The 13,487-nt window shown below is 35.3% G+C and overlaps 2 protein-coding genes across 2 annotated transcripts; both read right to left on the reverse strand.

The window, feature by feature from the left end:
* Nucleotides 1–6,802: 6,802 nt before the first annotated feature.
* Nucleotides 6,803–9,975, reverse strand: LOC115986824 (protein ARABIDILLO 1). The gene is made up of 3 exons (XM_031110159.1): nt 8,893–9,975; nt 7,205–7,268; nt 6,803–7,085 (listed from the first exon to the last, which is right to left on the reverse strand). The coding sequence occupies exons 1-3, from the start codon at nt 8,970–8,972 to the stop codon at nt 6,867–6,869; spliced, it is 363 nt and encodes a 120-aa protein (XP_030966019.1). The 5' UTR covers nt 8,973–9,975; the 3' UTR covers nt 6,803–6,866.
* Nucleotides 9,976–10,019: 44 nt separating this feature from the next.
* On the reverse strand, nt 10,020–12,256 carry LOC115986822 (peroxidase 9-like). The gene is made up of 4 exons (XM_031110155.1): nt 11,981–12,256; nt 11,444–11,635; nt 10,707–10,872; nt 10,020–10,602 (listed from the first exon to the last, which is right to left on the reverse strand). Exons 1-4 carry the CDS (start codon nt 12,236–12,238, stop codon nt 10,190–10,192), a joined length of 1,029 nt encoding a protein of 342 aa, XP_030966015.1. The 5' UTR covers nt 12,239–12,256; the 3' UTR covers nt 10,020–10,189.
* Nucleotides 12,257–13,487: the final 1,231 nt, after the last annotated feature.

A 13,487-nucleotide genomic window follows, 5' to 3' on the forward strand; every position in this document is an offset into this window, starting at 1 on the left:
TGGACCATCAGCCTTCTTTGGAGAAGATGTATGAGCTCCTTGGGATGTATGCTGATGCGTGTGAGAATGACCTTTGCTGGACTCCCCTTGATTCTGAACCTCGAGCTTGTTCATAAGAGTGGCAATTTGAAGGTCTTTCTCCTCCATGGTCTTGGTAAGCTTAGCTATGGCATGTCCCATTTCAGCAATCTTTTCGTCAATGGTGGCAGTCTCCGTCATCATGGCCGCCATAGCTATTGTACGAGAAGAATTCTCTGAGAAGATAGATGAAGTGATTTCTTGGGGGGATCCTTGGGAAGAACCTGCCTGTGAAGGGGTACTCGACCCAACATCTGATGCAGAATAGTGATATTCGCTCCCTATTGTTGAGTCCTCTAGAGCGAATGCTGAATCTCCCCTTCTAGAGGAAGTATGCTTGCTTGTCCTCAAAGTGTTCAAGGAGATGACAGTCTTTGCTTGGGCTGGGGCACTTATGAGTTTGGTCACAGGAGCCTTTCCCTTAACTTCTTGTGATGTGAGGAGCCTTATTGCCTTGGCTTTGTTTCGAGTCATGGGACCTGTGGAAGTATTGCTGCTTGTTGACCCTCCAACGCTCTTGGTAGCATTCTTGGGCATCTGAGACTTCTTCGAGGCCATTGATCTTGGTAGATTAGAGACTTGAAGATTTCTAGGATGGAGAAAGAGATGAGAGGCAGAGAGGTCCCACCGGGCGTGCCAGAAATTTGTACACACAATTTTTGTAAAAGATAAATCACACGATCACGAAATAGTGTAACAAATTATCAATTTGAATTGATTTGTATAAATGTGAGTACAATCCTCTGTATGAATCTTTACAATAAAAGAGTAAAATAAATTCCTCTGATTCGATCTCCAAGAAACGTTACGATCCGAAGGGGCTATGAAGCTTGGTCTTGAATCGTGATGTGATGTCTCCAAGTTGAATGAATAGTCGAACGTGCTTGATTTGATGTGAGGGCCGTTGGCTTGATCTCGAACTAGGTTAAAGAAGAATCCCCACTTTGATTTGAAGAAGTAGGAATAGGCCTTGATGAACAATGGAATTCTTGTGAACTTTAGAGATGACTCTCTATTTTGGCAGAGTGTCGGTAGTGTTTTCTCTCTAAGTGTTCTCTTTTTCTCATATGAGAAGCCTCTATTTATAGGCAACTCAATGGAATTTAATTTGGAATTTTCCTTCAGAATTTATTGAGAGTTGAATTATATATGAATTTAATTTGGTATTTCATTTATAAGAACTTTCCATATAGATCTTTTCTTCTGATGCTGCCATATGGCTTTCTTCATTTAATATTGCCATGTGGTTTGATTTCATTTACTGATCGTCCACGTCATCATTTAGAGATTAATTTGATCACAAATATTTTATCATGAACAATTGGACGATTGTGAATTCATCATAAAATTTTGATGTCTACAGTTGGGTTGATCAGATATGTATATATATCACGTGGCTTCCAATATTGGGTGAATACATATCATATTAGAGTGAATAGATTCCAGCGGCATCAAGAGGGAATACAAAGCCACTAGATTGATGAATTAAGGCTATCACGTGGCTTCCAATATTAGGTTGAATATATATATATATATATATATATAATATTAAAGTGAATAGATATGAATAAAACATATGGCTGTTACATTCAGATTAATCAGATATTCATTATTCGGCCATATTGAAGTTTCATGAATATCTATGATTATGTTAATGGAAAAATCTGATTAGGTAGCAATATTTTTAGGTCCAAACATCTGATCAAAGCTGAAAGTGAATTGGATAGTTAAGTGAATAAATGAAGGATTTTGGATATATCAATATTGTCTAGGATAAAACCATTTAAATGTGAAAATATATTTTTAAGTGGGAAATTGTGTATTGATGAACCTATTTTTGGTATTGCTAGGTTCTAATTCTACTAAATTGTTGTGATTCGAGGGAGGTTGATTTTTTTTACTTTTGCAACTAAGAGGTAAGTGGTGTTTACTAATTTTTGGGGTTTTCCCAAACAGTGTTGGTTATTAAACTATTATATATCAAAGAAATATATTGTTATTCTATATATATAAATGGATATTTTATAATTTCTTGATGTGCACATTAATTATTTGTTTTATGAAAAAACTTGTGTGACAACCTAAATTTATTTAAATTTATATGTGTGAATATATCTTTATATTTTTGAGAATTATGAATGGGTTATTTTTGTGAGCATCTCGAATATGTTTTGAAAACCTATAGCAAGTCATGTTTAAAAGCTCAGTATTGTATTTAGTCCTTAGCAAGGGACAATCATACTACAGCAAGTCCTTAGCAAGGGACGGTCCCAGAAAAGGGGACAATGCACATTTGATAGCTCCTTAGTAATGGAGTATACTATTGAGAATCCAAAAAGGAAGCTCCTTAGCAAGGGAGTGCACCTTTAGGTTCTGAAGGAGCCATCCTTAAGAAAAGGGATGAAAAAGGAGGTTCCAGTCCCAAAAATGGGACAGCACAACCCTATCAACGAGGCGTAAGCGTTGACCACGAGAAAAGTCTAGGAAATTGTTTATATGATGATATTGATATATGTATTATGATGGCTCACAATATAAAGATGTTTTCTTTTTATATATGAAATATTTGATGATGAAATATTGATGAATTACAAGTTATGAAATTGTTGTAAGAATTATTTAATTGAAAGGTTTGTTCCCACACCCCAATATTAGTGAATTTCCACTTATTGAGTTATCTCACCCTCCTTTATTTCCCCCTTACAGATACATTAGAGGAATTATTGAAGTAAAGATTCTTGGAAGACAACAGTTACGAATTATTTTGTGGAACTGAGGATTTTATTATGATTTTTATGGTATTAAACATTGTACTGGAGAATTATTTTTAGGATGTTTTATTTTTGGTGAATTAGAGCTCTGACATTTGTGATGAGATTTAAGATTGTTGGTTTCTTTTATTTAATATTTTTATGGATTATTCAGATTAAATAAACTTTTATTCCTTATGATTTTGGGGCGTTACATATAGACTAGAATCAGTGATTTCTTCATTTAATCTTTTCCACTCTTCCTTACTTTTTGGTGAGTAATTTGAGTGACATCATGTGGCATTGCTCCTCTTTAGCTCCTCCTTTGTCCCAATTCTTAAGAAAGAGCATTAGTAATTTCTTTCTTTTATCTCTTCCACTCTTCCTTTCTTTTTGAAGAGTAATTTGAGTGACATCATGTGGCTTTTTGCTCCTCTTTAGCTCCTCCTTTGTCCCAATTCTTAATAAAGCAACTTTCTTGTTGTCACTAGTAACCCATTTGAACATGTTACATTCCTTGAACTTTTCGGAGCTTATAGTCAGCCACAAATTGCAACCACACTCACTTTAGAGACATTTGCATGAAGACCATCATGCAAGCTAGAATGGTGACTTTACCACTGACTTAACTCAGTTGTGCTCCTTCTCAAGGCTTATCATTAGCTGTGAAGCACTACTATATGAGGGCTTCGATCGCCATATCTTCTAACTCCTTTAAGGAATTCGCATGAAGGACTTATCCTTCAAGGTATATCAGTGACTTGCTTGGAGAAAAGTGGTGAATAAAATGAAAAAATAACATCTAGTGGGTTTTTTCACCACCATGAGGCCTTCTAGAAAAGCAAATATGTTTATATCAAAATTACAAATCACATTGCCCTGTGGTTTGCTTATTAGTTATAACCTCTATGATCCCACACTGAAACAAACCTAATATGTGAGTGATGATGCAAGACATTACATCTTGAATGTAACTTGATCTTCTAATCTAATACTGATTTAAAACAACTTAAAACAAAATCACTCTCAGCCTCAGACTCAGTCCATTAATTCAATGATGTACACCAACAAAATAAAAACAAATAACATCAATGCCATTCTTGCCAAATTGATTATGTAAAATGAGCCAAGACTTAGCAAGTCTAAAAGCAGCCCTTAAATAATATGATATATGGATGATTTTGTCACAGAGAATACAGACAAAAAATATACATGACAAGGTAATGGTTCTTAGATCCATCCCCAACCTAAAGTACCTTTAATAAGATTTGTTACAAAAGGGGTAAAAAAAATCTCACTCAAACCTAAATAAACCAACTTTAAATGCCTAAGAATGGGGCCTGAAAGGAAAAAGACTAAACACAGTTCTACGGTACATGGTATGGTTCTTTTACATAGAGCTTACAGAGAGTAGAATGTGTTTGTGTTGCGTTTTACGGCTGTCAATACATGGAACCTCCATAAGTAAATATGAAAATGGCACAGCCATACATGGAACCTCCATAACTAAATACGAAATTGCTTCCAGCCCGATTGTGATTTGACAGCTGAATTAGTCTTCAAAGTGATGGTTCCATGTGGTGATGCTCAAGGTTGCGAAGTACAATTCTTGCAAATATTTTTCCTTCAAGTGGGGCAGTGGCTGCAGCAGCACGCAGAACTCGTGCTGCTCCTGCATTCTGCATGAGGCTCGCATGGTGCATAGCATGCCGGCCACCAGGAATAGTAAACTGAAATTAAAATATGACAAAAATGGAGTTTCTTTTAATAAGTTTAACAATGTTTATCGAATTTGCATCCAAAAGAAAATGTTTTATCAAATATTAAAGAAAATAACAAAATGGTTTACTATGAAGACATTGGATATGGCACCGTAAGGAGAGAGAGTCAGTGTGTACAATTACCTATAGAAGAGCAAATGCAGCACATGCCTTGAGTATAGATGATGGATTTCGTAGCATGGCAACAAATCTCCCAATTTCAGCCCCACTAATGAATATGAAATCAAGGTCAAAAAATCAGCTGAAGAAAAGAAAATTGTAAGAGGCTGTATTCTGTGCATTAGGCTCTTGCTTCTGCAGGTTTGGAAGAGGCGGTTGACAGGCAATCTACTTTCCAATTTTTGTGAGCAGAAAATTAGAAGAATGACTCACACATGGGGACCCGGGGGGGGGGGGGGGAGAGAGAGATAGAGAGCACAGCAAGGCAGACTTTCTAACAACAGTAACATTAGTTCACAAAATGACCTTCTGACTGGAGTCTACAGAAATAAGATCAGCAAATGGGTCTATAAACCAACATCAACTGATGAAGTTTCAAAAATAATTTAAAGAAATAGGAAGGACCAACAAACTAGAGATATTCAAGAGGTCAATCTCTTAAAAAAAAGGTAGCATTTTGAATTTTATCACACATTATTTAAACCATTACAGCTAGTTCCTAATATGTAATGGAAAAACAACTAACACATCACTAAAAAAAAAATTATGAAAATTCTATACATAAAAGAAATATAACAAACAACCATGATATGGATGAGTGATGAGTAAACATCTCAAGATGTAGAAGATAAAACAAAAAAACATATGAGAAATGGGTAAGAACATAATGAACAGGTTTGAAGTTTTTTATTTCCATTTCTTTTTTCTTTTTTTGGGCGGGTAAGTTAATCATTGAAGAGCAGGATTGAAACCACAATTTGCGATATCGCTAGAGAGAGAGAGAGAGAAGGGAAACCTGCATCTCAAATGCCCTGCTTCTTGAATACGAGCTCCTTCTGTTACTTGCGACAATGCTGCAGGGGCTGACGATGCAGCAGCAGCAGCAAATGCATGTGCATCAGAAAACGTAAGGACAAGGGCTTTTATGTGCTTCAAAGCCATCCTTCTAGCCCCATCTAAACTCACACTCTTCGAAGTGCTTTCTGATGAAGTTCCTATCAGAGCATATTCATCCATTCTGCAGAAAGTACAACAAAAATTAGAATTTATATACATGCAAGTTAATTCTTCCAAAATAAGTGCATATAACTCACATGAAGATTAAACTACAAACCATTTATGAAGGTACTTAATTGTCCCACCATATTGACCCTCATTTGGGGGAAATTAGGTTTAATAGTACACTAGGTTTCAAGATACAAAAAGAAACTGTCATGATTTTAACAACATGAGATTTCATTGAAGGTGACAGAGAATCATATTAAGCAACTAGTTTCTCATGGCTCTCTAGTTTGGAAGAAAAATTTTCCAATTAATGCTATGATATTCAAAAGAACTTAAGACCTCTTCTATAAATAATGTAAAGATTAACAAATATTTATTTTTTTATACAACTTCGTCATGTAGGAAAATTTAAGCCAAAAGAGAGAGAGAGAGAGGGGCCAATTAGTTCATTGTCTTTTATTTCTCTATGTAACGTTTTATTTATTATTATGTCTTGAGTCTTTTAATGAAGTTGGATTGTTATGCAAGATGAAGGGCTAAGATTCTACGGTTGCTAAAGGCTATTATAAATAGCCTCTTTTGAGTCATTGTAGAAAGCCTTTTCGTATTTGTTTCATGAAATTTCATATTTGACTATTTCTTTAATTCTTTGGGACTAGAAATTGATATTTGATAGTTCCAACTTCAATTCTATTATTATTTTATTTTTTAATCTTGTTTTTTTACTGGAATTTCTTCTTAAATCCTTCTCCTAGACTAGACCTAAGTTCTACTCAACAATCATTTTGTCATTATCTCCCTCTACTTAAATTTCTCCAATATCCACTCAAAAGGTAAAAAGGAAAAAAAAAATAACCATAATATCTGTGCATTGGTGCTTTAAATTGGCCTTTATATCGGTAACTTGCAATTCCAAAGCCAAACCTTGTTTTCTAAATTCTAATAAAGAAATAGACCATGATACACAGAATATTTCATCAAAAGAAAAAACTATGAAGTCAAAAAAGAAGAGGAAAGCACTAATAGAGATAGAAAAAAAATAAATAAATAACAGGCCTATCTAAAAGAAGCAGACAAAGATAAAGAATGAGAATTATGAACATGCGTCATATCTATCACAGAGATAAAATGAATAGCTCCCATCAAACATACATGCCAAGGCTAATGCAGCCATGAACCATGCCATTTTTAATTGCGAAGAAGAACAAAGATGAACTAAGGCAGGAACTCCTCCTTCCTCCACAATACAGAGAGCATTACCAGGATTAAAAGCAAGATTCCAAAGAGCTCCTGCAGCAGTTTCATGGACATCCTGAAGAGGGAAAAAAAAAAAAAATAGACCATCAATTTGTGCCATACTTATTCTTTAAACAAAGGTTGAACATTATATTGTTGTAGGGACATTGGTGACTAAGAAGAGGAAATGCTTACCACAGATTCAGAGCGCGCCAATGCAATTAGAGGTGCTACACCACCTTCACGTCCAATAGCAACACTAACAAATACCAAGGGAGATATATCACCTTAGTATTGATATAACATAGATTAAGAATAAAGATGCAATCTTACCTAAAAGGAATTCTGGACTACACTTAGAGAAATTAATTAAACCATGAAGGTGAAATGGTGTGACAAAACTGAAAACAACAAAAGATAAAGGCTGCCACAGCCGGCAAAGTAAAGGGAAAGGCCAAAACAGCCGATCAATAGAGTTGGTAGTATGGGCTCGAGTTTGTCAGCAGGAGAGGGGGATAGCTGCAATGATGGTTCAGGCAGTGGTCGTGGTGATCAACTAAGATTGATCAGTGGTGAGTGGTGGTTGAGGATGGTTTATACATGATCAGCAGTGGTCGGTTATGGTCTGCAGTGGTTGAGCATGGTTTATGGGTGGTCACTAGTGATATACTATGGTCAGCAGTGGTCAATTGTGGAGGTTGGGTAGTCGGCGATGGTTGATTGTTGTGTATGGGTTGTCGGTAATGATCTCCAGTGGTAGGTTTACGGTTTACATTAGGCTCTAATACCATGTCAACCAAAGATTGGTTTAGGGTTAAAAAGTAATTAACCCTATTACTCATCAGTTAGTTACATATTAGGCACTAAATACAAGATGACCAAACTACCGGCATAGCTTATACAATATTCCTCATAACAGCCTCTAAGGTTGAGAAGAAAGTCCCAGAGATTTGAGAGAAATGCCTTGTGAAAAAGCTGCATATGGGAGAAAGAATATCATTTTACTTTCTCAACTTAATCCATTACTGAGTACAACATAAACTACTGTTCTTCCAATTGGTATGACCAACTTAGGAACTCCAGCCCAACTGCAGTGGTGCTATTTAAAAAGGTAAAAGGAACAATTTAAAAAATCCTGAGCCGTGGTTTGACTGTGCTTTCTGTATAAAAGCTATAATGTGTATAACCAAGGAAATTGACGCAAATTGGGATAAAATCTTGAAGTTTCTGAATTAGAAAAACCAATGTATTTTGCCTTTGTCTAGGGCCGTTAAGACAGAAAAAAATGACACATATTTGGCAGAATTTTATGCTGCCAAATATGATTCCAATCTTACTGCAGAAGTAATATACCAAGTTATCGGCTTTAAAGTTTTATTCTTAACACAAGGACGTCCTACCAAATCAGTCTTTTACAAAGTGTCATAAACACTTACTTATATGCACCGAGAAGTAAGTAAACCAATTTTTTGATTACTTGCAAGTTAATTGTATATGGTATACGTCTTCAGAAAAAAAAATGTATATGATATACCAGATCCAGGTTGGATTGATATAATGAATTCACACCCTACCAAAACTATACCGCCTTTAATCCTACCAAAAAGCAATCTCAAGGACTTGTATCCAAAGTCCAAACCACCGACAGCTGTAGGTTGCATCAATTTTTCCAGCGAAGGCAAATGAGGTATCAGGAAAATCATCATAACATTTAAAGCTCATTCAAGTAAGGCACTGTGCTCCTCTCTTCAGGCCAAAATGGAGGGAAAGAGCAAAGAGATAGGCACTGCACAGGACCAGGTTTTTTAATTTGTTTCAGACGTATACAGTTGTGTGTTGCATATTAATTACATAACGTAGCTATTGCAAACAAGACTTTTTACGTTAGGTTACACTCAATCCGTCTTTGTGATTTTGTGGCTCTAAATGTCCCTGGCTCCCTGATAAGATTGTAGTTAGTCATGCAACAAATGCTGTGTCAGTTTTGCATTAGCACAGTTTTTAGGTGCACCAAACAGAACATTTAGTGTGGTTCCTAAATTCATTAAAAGCTTGTCTAGAGATCATATATGTAAAACACAAATGAGATGATAATTATAGGAAAAATTTATGAACTCAAGCACATACCTCTTAGCTTCTGACACTGACAATCCCCAGAGAGCAAGAGTAACCTAAATTATCACAGGAGATTTTTTATAAATTTAGAAATTTTAATAGAATCAAGGAGATATCTCATGTACAGGATGCATACACAAGGAGCCCCTGAAGACTTGCAATCTAGTTCAGCAATCTGGTTCAGTTGAAGGATGGTTGTCAACTTGTCACTGACTTAGCCAAATTTCAGACATTTTCTTGGTTCAACTAGAGCAGAATAGTGCTATCCATAAATTAAATTAAGGGTTTTAAGAACGTAATTGTAAATAATTAAAACATTTAATGAAGTAAACACTAATCAATTATCCTTAAAACAACATGCTCCTTAATTGTTTGAGAAGACTGAAATAAAGAAATTGCATCAAAATAAAGCTTAAGTATCACACACAGTAAGCATATTGATGCACAATTATACATGCTTAGACTTTATAAGGCTGTGCTCCCTCTCTAAATGTGAATTCTCCTTGACAAGGACAATATACAATCAAGTTTGAGTTCCGATCTGTTATCTTGAGAGAGTGTGTGATTGTTTAAGAAGAAAATGTAGAATGATCACTGGGCACTGGGCAGTAGGGAGCGTGAGTTCAGAGGAGAGGAAGATTAATTTAATGCTTCGGCATTTGAAAGAAAAGATGAGCGATGAGTTTCTTTTCTTGGGCTTTGAAATCAGCCACATCAATCTTGGACCGGCCTACCTAATTTTTTCACAACTTTTTCCCTACAAGGCCTGCCTTTTCCATAGTTCATTAGGCTCATTTTGATAAGTACAAACCTTTTTAAATGTCATTTTTTCTTTTCTAGCATAGTTGCACGTTTGCCCAATATATTTTTTAAACACTATTTTAAGAAAAGAAGCTAACTCAAGAATTACATAAAATAGAAAAGATTGACCAGAATAATAGCCAGCTTGGTGCTACAAAAAAACTCTCACTTGCATTACAAGCATCACATATCTTCACGCCTTCACCAGAACTAGATGACAATAAACAAAGCATAAAGCATTATATATCGTAGATAATTAGTTGCTCAATTAATTCGGCGACAGTTCTTCCTAACTTCACCATTAAAACCAGTGAGAGGGCTTATGTTTCCCATCTTAACCATAGATTTAGCAAACTGGATGAAGAATAGGCCCTCATCCTCAGCATAAATCTTAACCAATTGCATAGTAGTCCCAGCACTTCCTGTGAAAAGCACTTCATCTGAATTGAGCAACCCTTTTCCCCACAGGATGTGCTTGAAATACGCGTTGTCGAATTTTGCAGGGGAGGCAAAGTCCAAGGGAGAGGTGTTATTGTCACCACCTGATCTAGGACAAACCGATTTCAAATTATTGTAGTAGCCCTTGTCAAGAGTCTGGTCAGGTTGGTTGTTTCCATTTTGGTTGTACAGTCTTTGTTTGAATGACACACACCTTGCCAAACCAATTGTATGCCCCCCTGCAATGTGATAATGAGTAATCGTTAAATGATTAAGTTTTCAAAACAATTGATAATTTATCATGGTTGACATTAGTGTGTTACATCTAAAAAGCCAAATTTACCTGAGAGTGCAACGAGATCAACTTCATCAAGTCCTTGACGATTGAACGATGTTACAAGGTTTTGGAGGGTAGAGTTTGGTGGGGGAATATTAGTGTTTGAGGCATTTAAGCTTGCTGTCTTTGAGTCCCTTCTTCCCAATGGGACCTCCCAATACGGTCCACCGCTCTGTTTTAACACACCCAACAAACTTAGCAAACTGGTTGGTAAGAAATCCTTAAAGAGTACCAATTTAGAAGGCCATTAGAAATTCTTCTAGTAAAGACAAACCTTTTTCTCCTATCAAGGTCCTTCTAAAGGACATATTTAAACAATTATGCAATGTCACTATCATTTTCCATGAACTTCTAGTTTCCACTTTCAAGGGACTTATGTCATAAAGTACAGTTATAACCCAAAAAAAATAAGGGCCCGTTTGGTATGTGTGTTTAAACAATAATATTCAGTTTTTTTGGAAATATGTGTGGGTGAAAAAGTACATGGAAATATATGTAATGTTGTTTAAAAACTGAAAACATGTGTTTAAGTTGATGTACCAAATAGTCCCTAAGACTTTAAAAAACTATACATAAATAAGTTAAATAAACTAGAAAAGAAAATGTTGAAATACTATAGTTTTCCTACAAAGCTTTATAAATTGATGAGTCTATGAATATGACTAGTGTCACATTAACAAAATTAATAAAAAATAAAACAAAAAGGCAAACAAAGTAGGGACTAAGTTTGAGCTTTGGCTTACTAATACAATGGAGCCATGAGCAACAAGGGCGAGAATGTCTGCACAAGAGACAGTTTGAGGACATACTTCTTCCAACTTGGCCTTGATCTCATCAATCACTTCAAAACCTCTAAGAGAATTTTTATTTGGCCCAGAATTCTTTTCACCGACTATTGTGGCACTATCATCTAGTAATACTGAGGCGTCACAACCCTGTAACATTAGAAAGTTGGACTATTTTATGAAAGTGACAAGAAGTAGCACAAAGGATTCTAACTTTTAAATGATTTGTTATACATTTAACAAAAAATGAAGAGAGAGAGAGAGAAACTTTTATTCTTCTATATTTTATTAATAACTCTAATTACAGAAAAAAAAAAAATTTCCTCAATATATTTTCATTGCACACGATAAAATAATGTGATTGGTATGACAATATGAAAACAAGCACTAGTTACAATTTAACACCTCCAAAAAAAAAAAATGTAAAAGAAATTGTGAAAATGTTTTGTATTTTATATGTTTGCGCTTTTGGAGCCAATGGAATAATTGTAAAACCTGGACAAAGCAGTCATGGAAGTGGACCCTAAGCAAAGAAGCAGCTATCCTTGGCTCATTGGCAATGGCTCTCTCCAACACAGACATGACAATGTCATTGGCTTGGGGACAAGAGAACTGATAAAATTCAGGGAAAAGGCTAAAAGACCTTCCACCATGACTACCCCAGCCAATATTGAAGCCAGGGTTAGCTGAGGAGAGTGTGGCGGAGAGGGAAGCTATTACTATAAGACCAAAAGTAACTTTGAAGAGCTCCATTGATGATTCAAATTATTGCTGCACGTTTTACAAATTGCCTAGCCTTTGCTTAATATATATAGAGCTCAAGACAATCAAATCAAAATACTCTTACCTAATATGGATGCCGAGGGATTACTAGGTCTAGTTGTAAACCTGTTTTTGGGGCACAAGAGTTATGTCACTCGTGTGCGTCTGTGAGAGAGGACGGATTTGGTTTTGACTCTGGTCTCACAAGGACAAATTTAAATGGATCTGACTTCTACATTATTGTTCCCCTCGTGGAAACTTTCATCAACCTTTTCTAGCTTTAAATGGATATTAAACACCGTATTTAAGTTATTTACTTGAATTGATATTCCTCTCTTTTTTGGGATAACCAAACGAGTACTAGTTGACAAAAAAGAAGAAGTAAATAATTAGACAGCTGAACAAATGAACTTAACACATTAAAACCCAGAATAATTCAAGACAATACTTAGCTCTAATTGGAATTCTTCCAACCAACAGTCAAGAATGGTTTAACCTTTTGTTTGGTTATCTGTATCTTGCCAACGCTGCTTTTCTGGGAAGAAATATAATTCAAAAATATGCTACATTAATTTCACACTCATTTTCCAAATGAACTGCATTAACAGGAAAAACTGGAACTATGCTAGTTTTGTTTCTTACACTTCCAAAAAAAAAAAAAAAAAACAAAAGCTGGCAACTCTACATACAGATCTTTTCTTTCTTAATATTCAATAGCCCTTCATTCCAATTCAGCTTAGTAAAATTGGAAAGAAAAAAGAAGCATAAAAATGAACATAGTGGCGTGGCTTGTTAAGACTTCAAATTGTTTTGTTTTACGTATGTAATATCACTGCAAATTGTGAATTCTCTTAATTAATGATTAGCATGTTTGTTTTGTTTCCTATATCACTTCAGTGCTCTCTCTCTCTCTCTATTTGATTAGGAGCCTTATTAAGTTAAAAGGCATTTACAAAGTGATTAATATCAAGATTATATATATATATATGCGGACATGCAAAAAAAATCTCCTGAACTTGTTTCCTTTACATTTTGATGAATACTTTAATATGATATGATTGTATTTGGGATTCTTTCTTTCCGCCCTTCAAATTTTTGTGATATGGTTTATACCCATCCCGTGCTAAATTGGACTTTTGCGTAACTGAATTAATCAATGAGGATAGCTATTTCTTGTCCACTGTTGGTTTGCTTATTGATGATAATCGTTTTGATGCAAGTTTTTTTTAATTAATTACGT

The sequence above is a fragment of the Quercus lobata genome, chromosome 4 (assembly GCF_001633185.2).
Source record: "Quercus lobata isolate SW786 chromosome 4, ValleyOak3.0 Primary Assembly, whole genome shotgun sequence".
In the NCBI taxonomy this organism is placed as follows: Eukaryota; Viridiplantae; Streptophyta; class Magnoliopsida; order Fagales; family Fagaceae; genus Quercus; species Quercus lobata.

Coding starts and splice junctions, on each gene's coding strand:
- LOC115986824 (XM_031110159.1), bottom strand. CDS start 8,972: ATGACTAACTACAATCTTATCAGGGAGCCAGGGACATTTAGAGCCACA. Junction 7,269..8,892: donor CGGATTGAGTGTAACCTAAC/GTAAAAAGTCTT, acceptor GGTATTTGTTAG/TGTTGCTATTGGACGTGAAG. Junction 7,086..7,204: donor TGGCGCGCTCTGAATCTGTG/GTAAGCATTTCC, acceptor TTCCCTCTTCAG/GATGTCCATGAAACTGCTGC.
- LOC115986822 (XM_031110155.1), bottom strand. CDS start 12,238: ATGGAGCTCTTCAAAGTTACTTTTGGTCTTATAGTAATAGCTTCCCTC. Junction 10,873..11,443: donor CTCATGGCTCCATTGTATTA/GTAAGCCAAAGC, acceptor GTGTTAAAACAG/AGCGGTGGACCGTATTGGGA. Junction 10,603..10,706: donor TGATCTCGTTGCACTCTCAG/GTAAATTTGGCT, acceptor ATCACATTGCAG/GGGGGCATACAATTGGTTTG.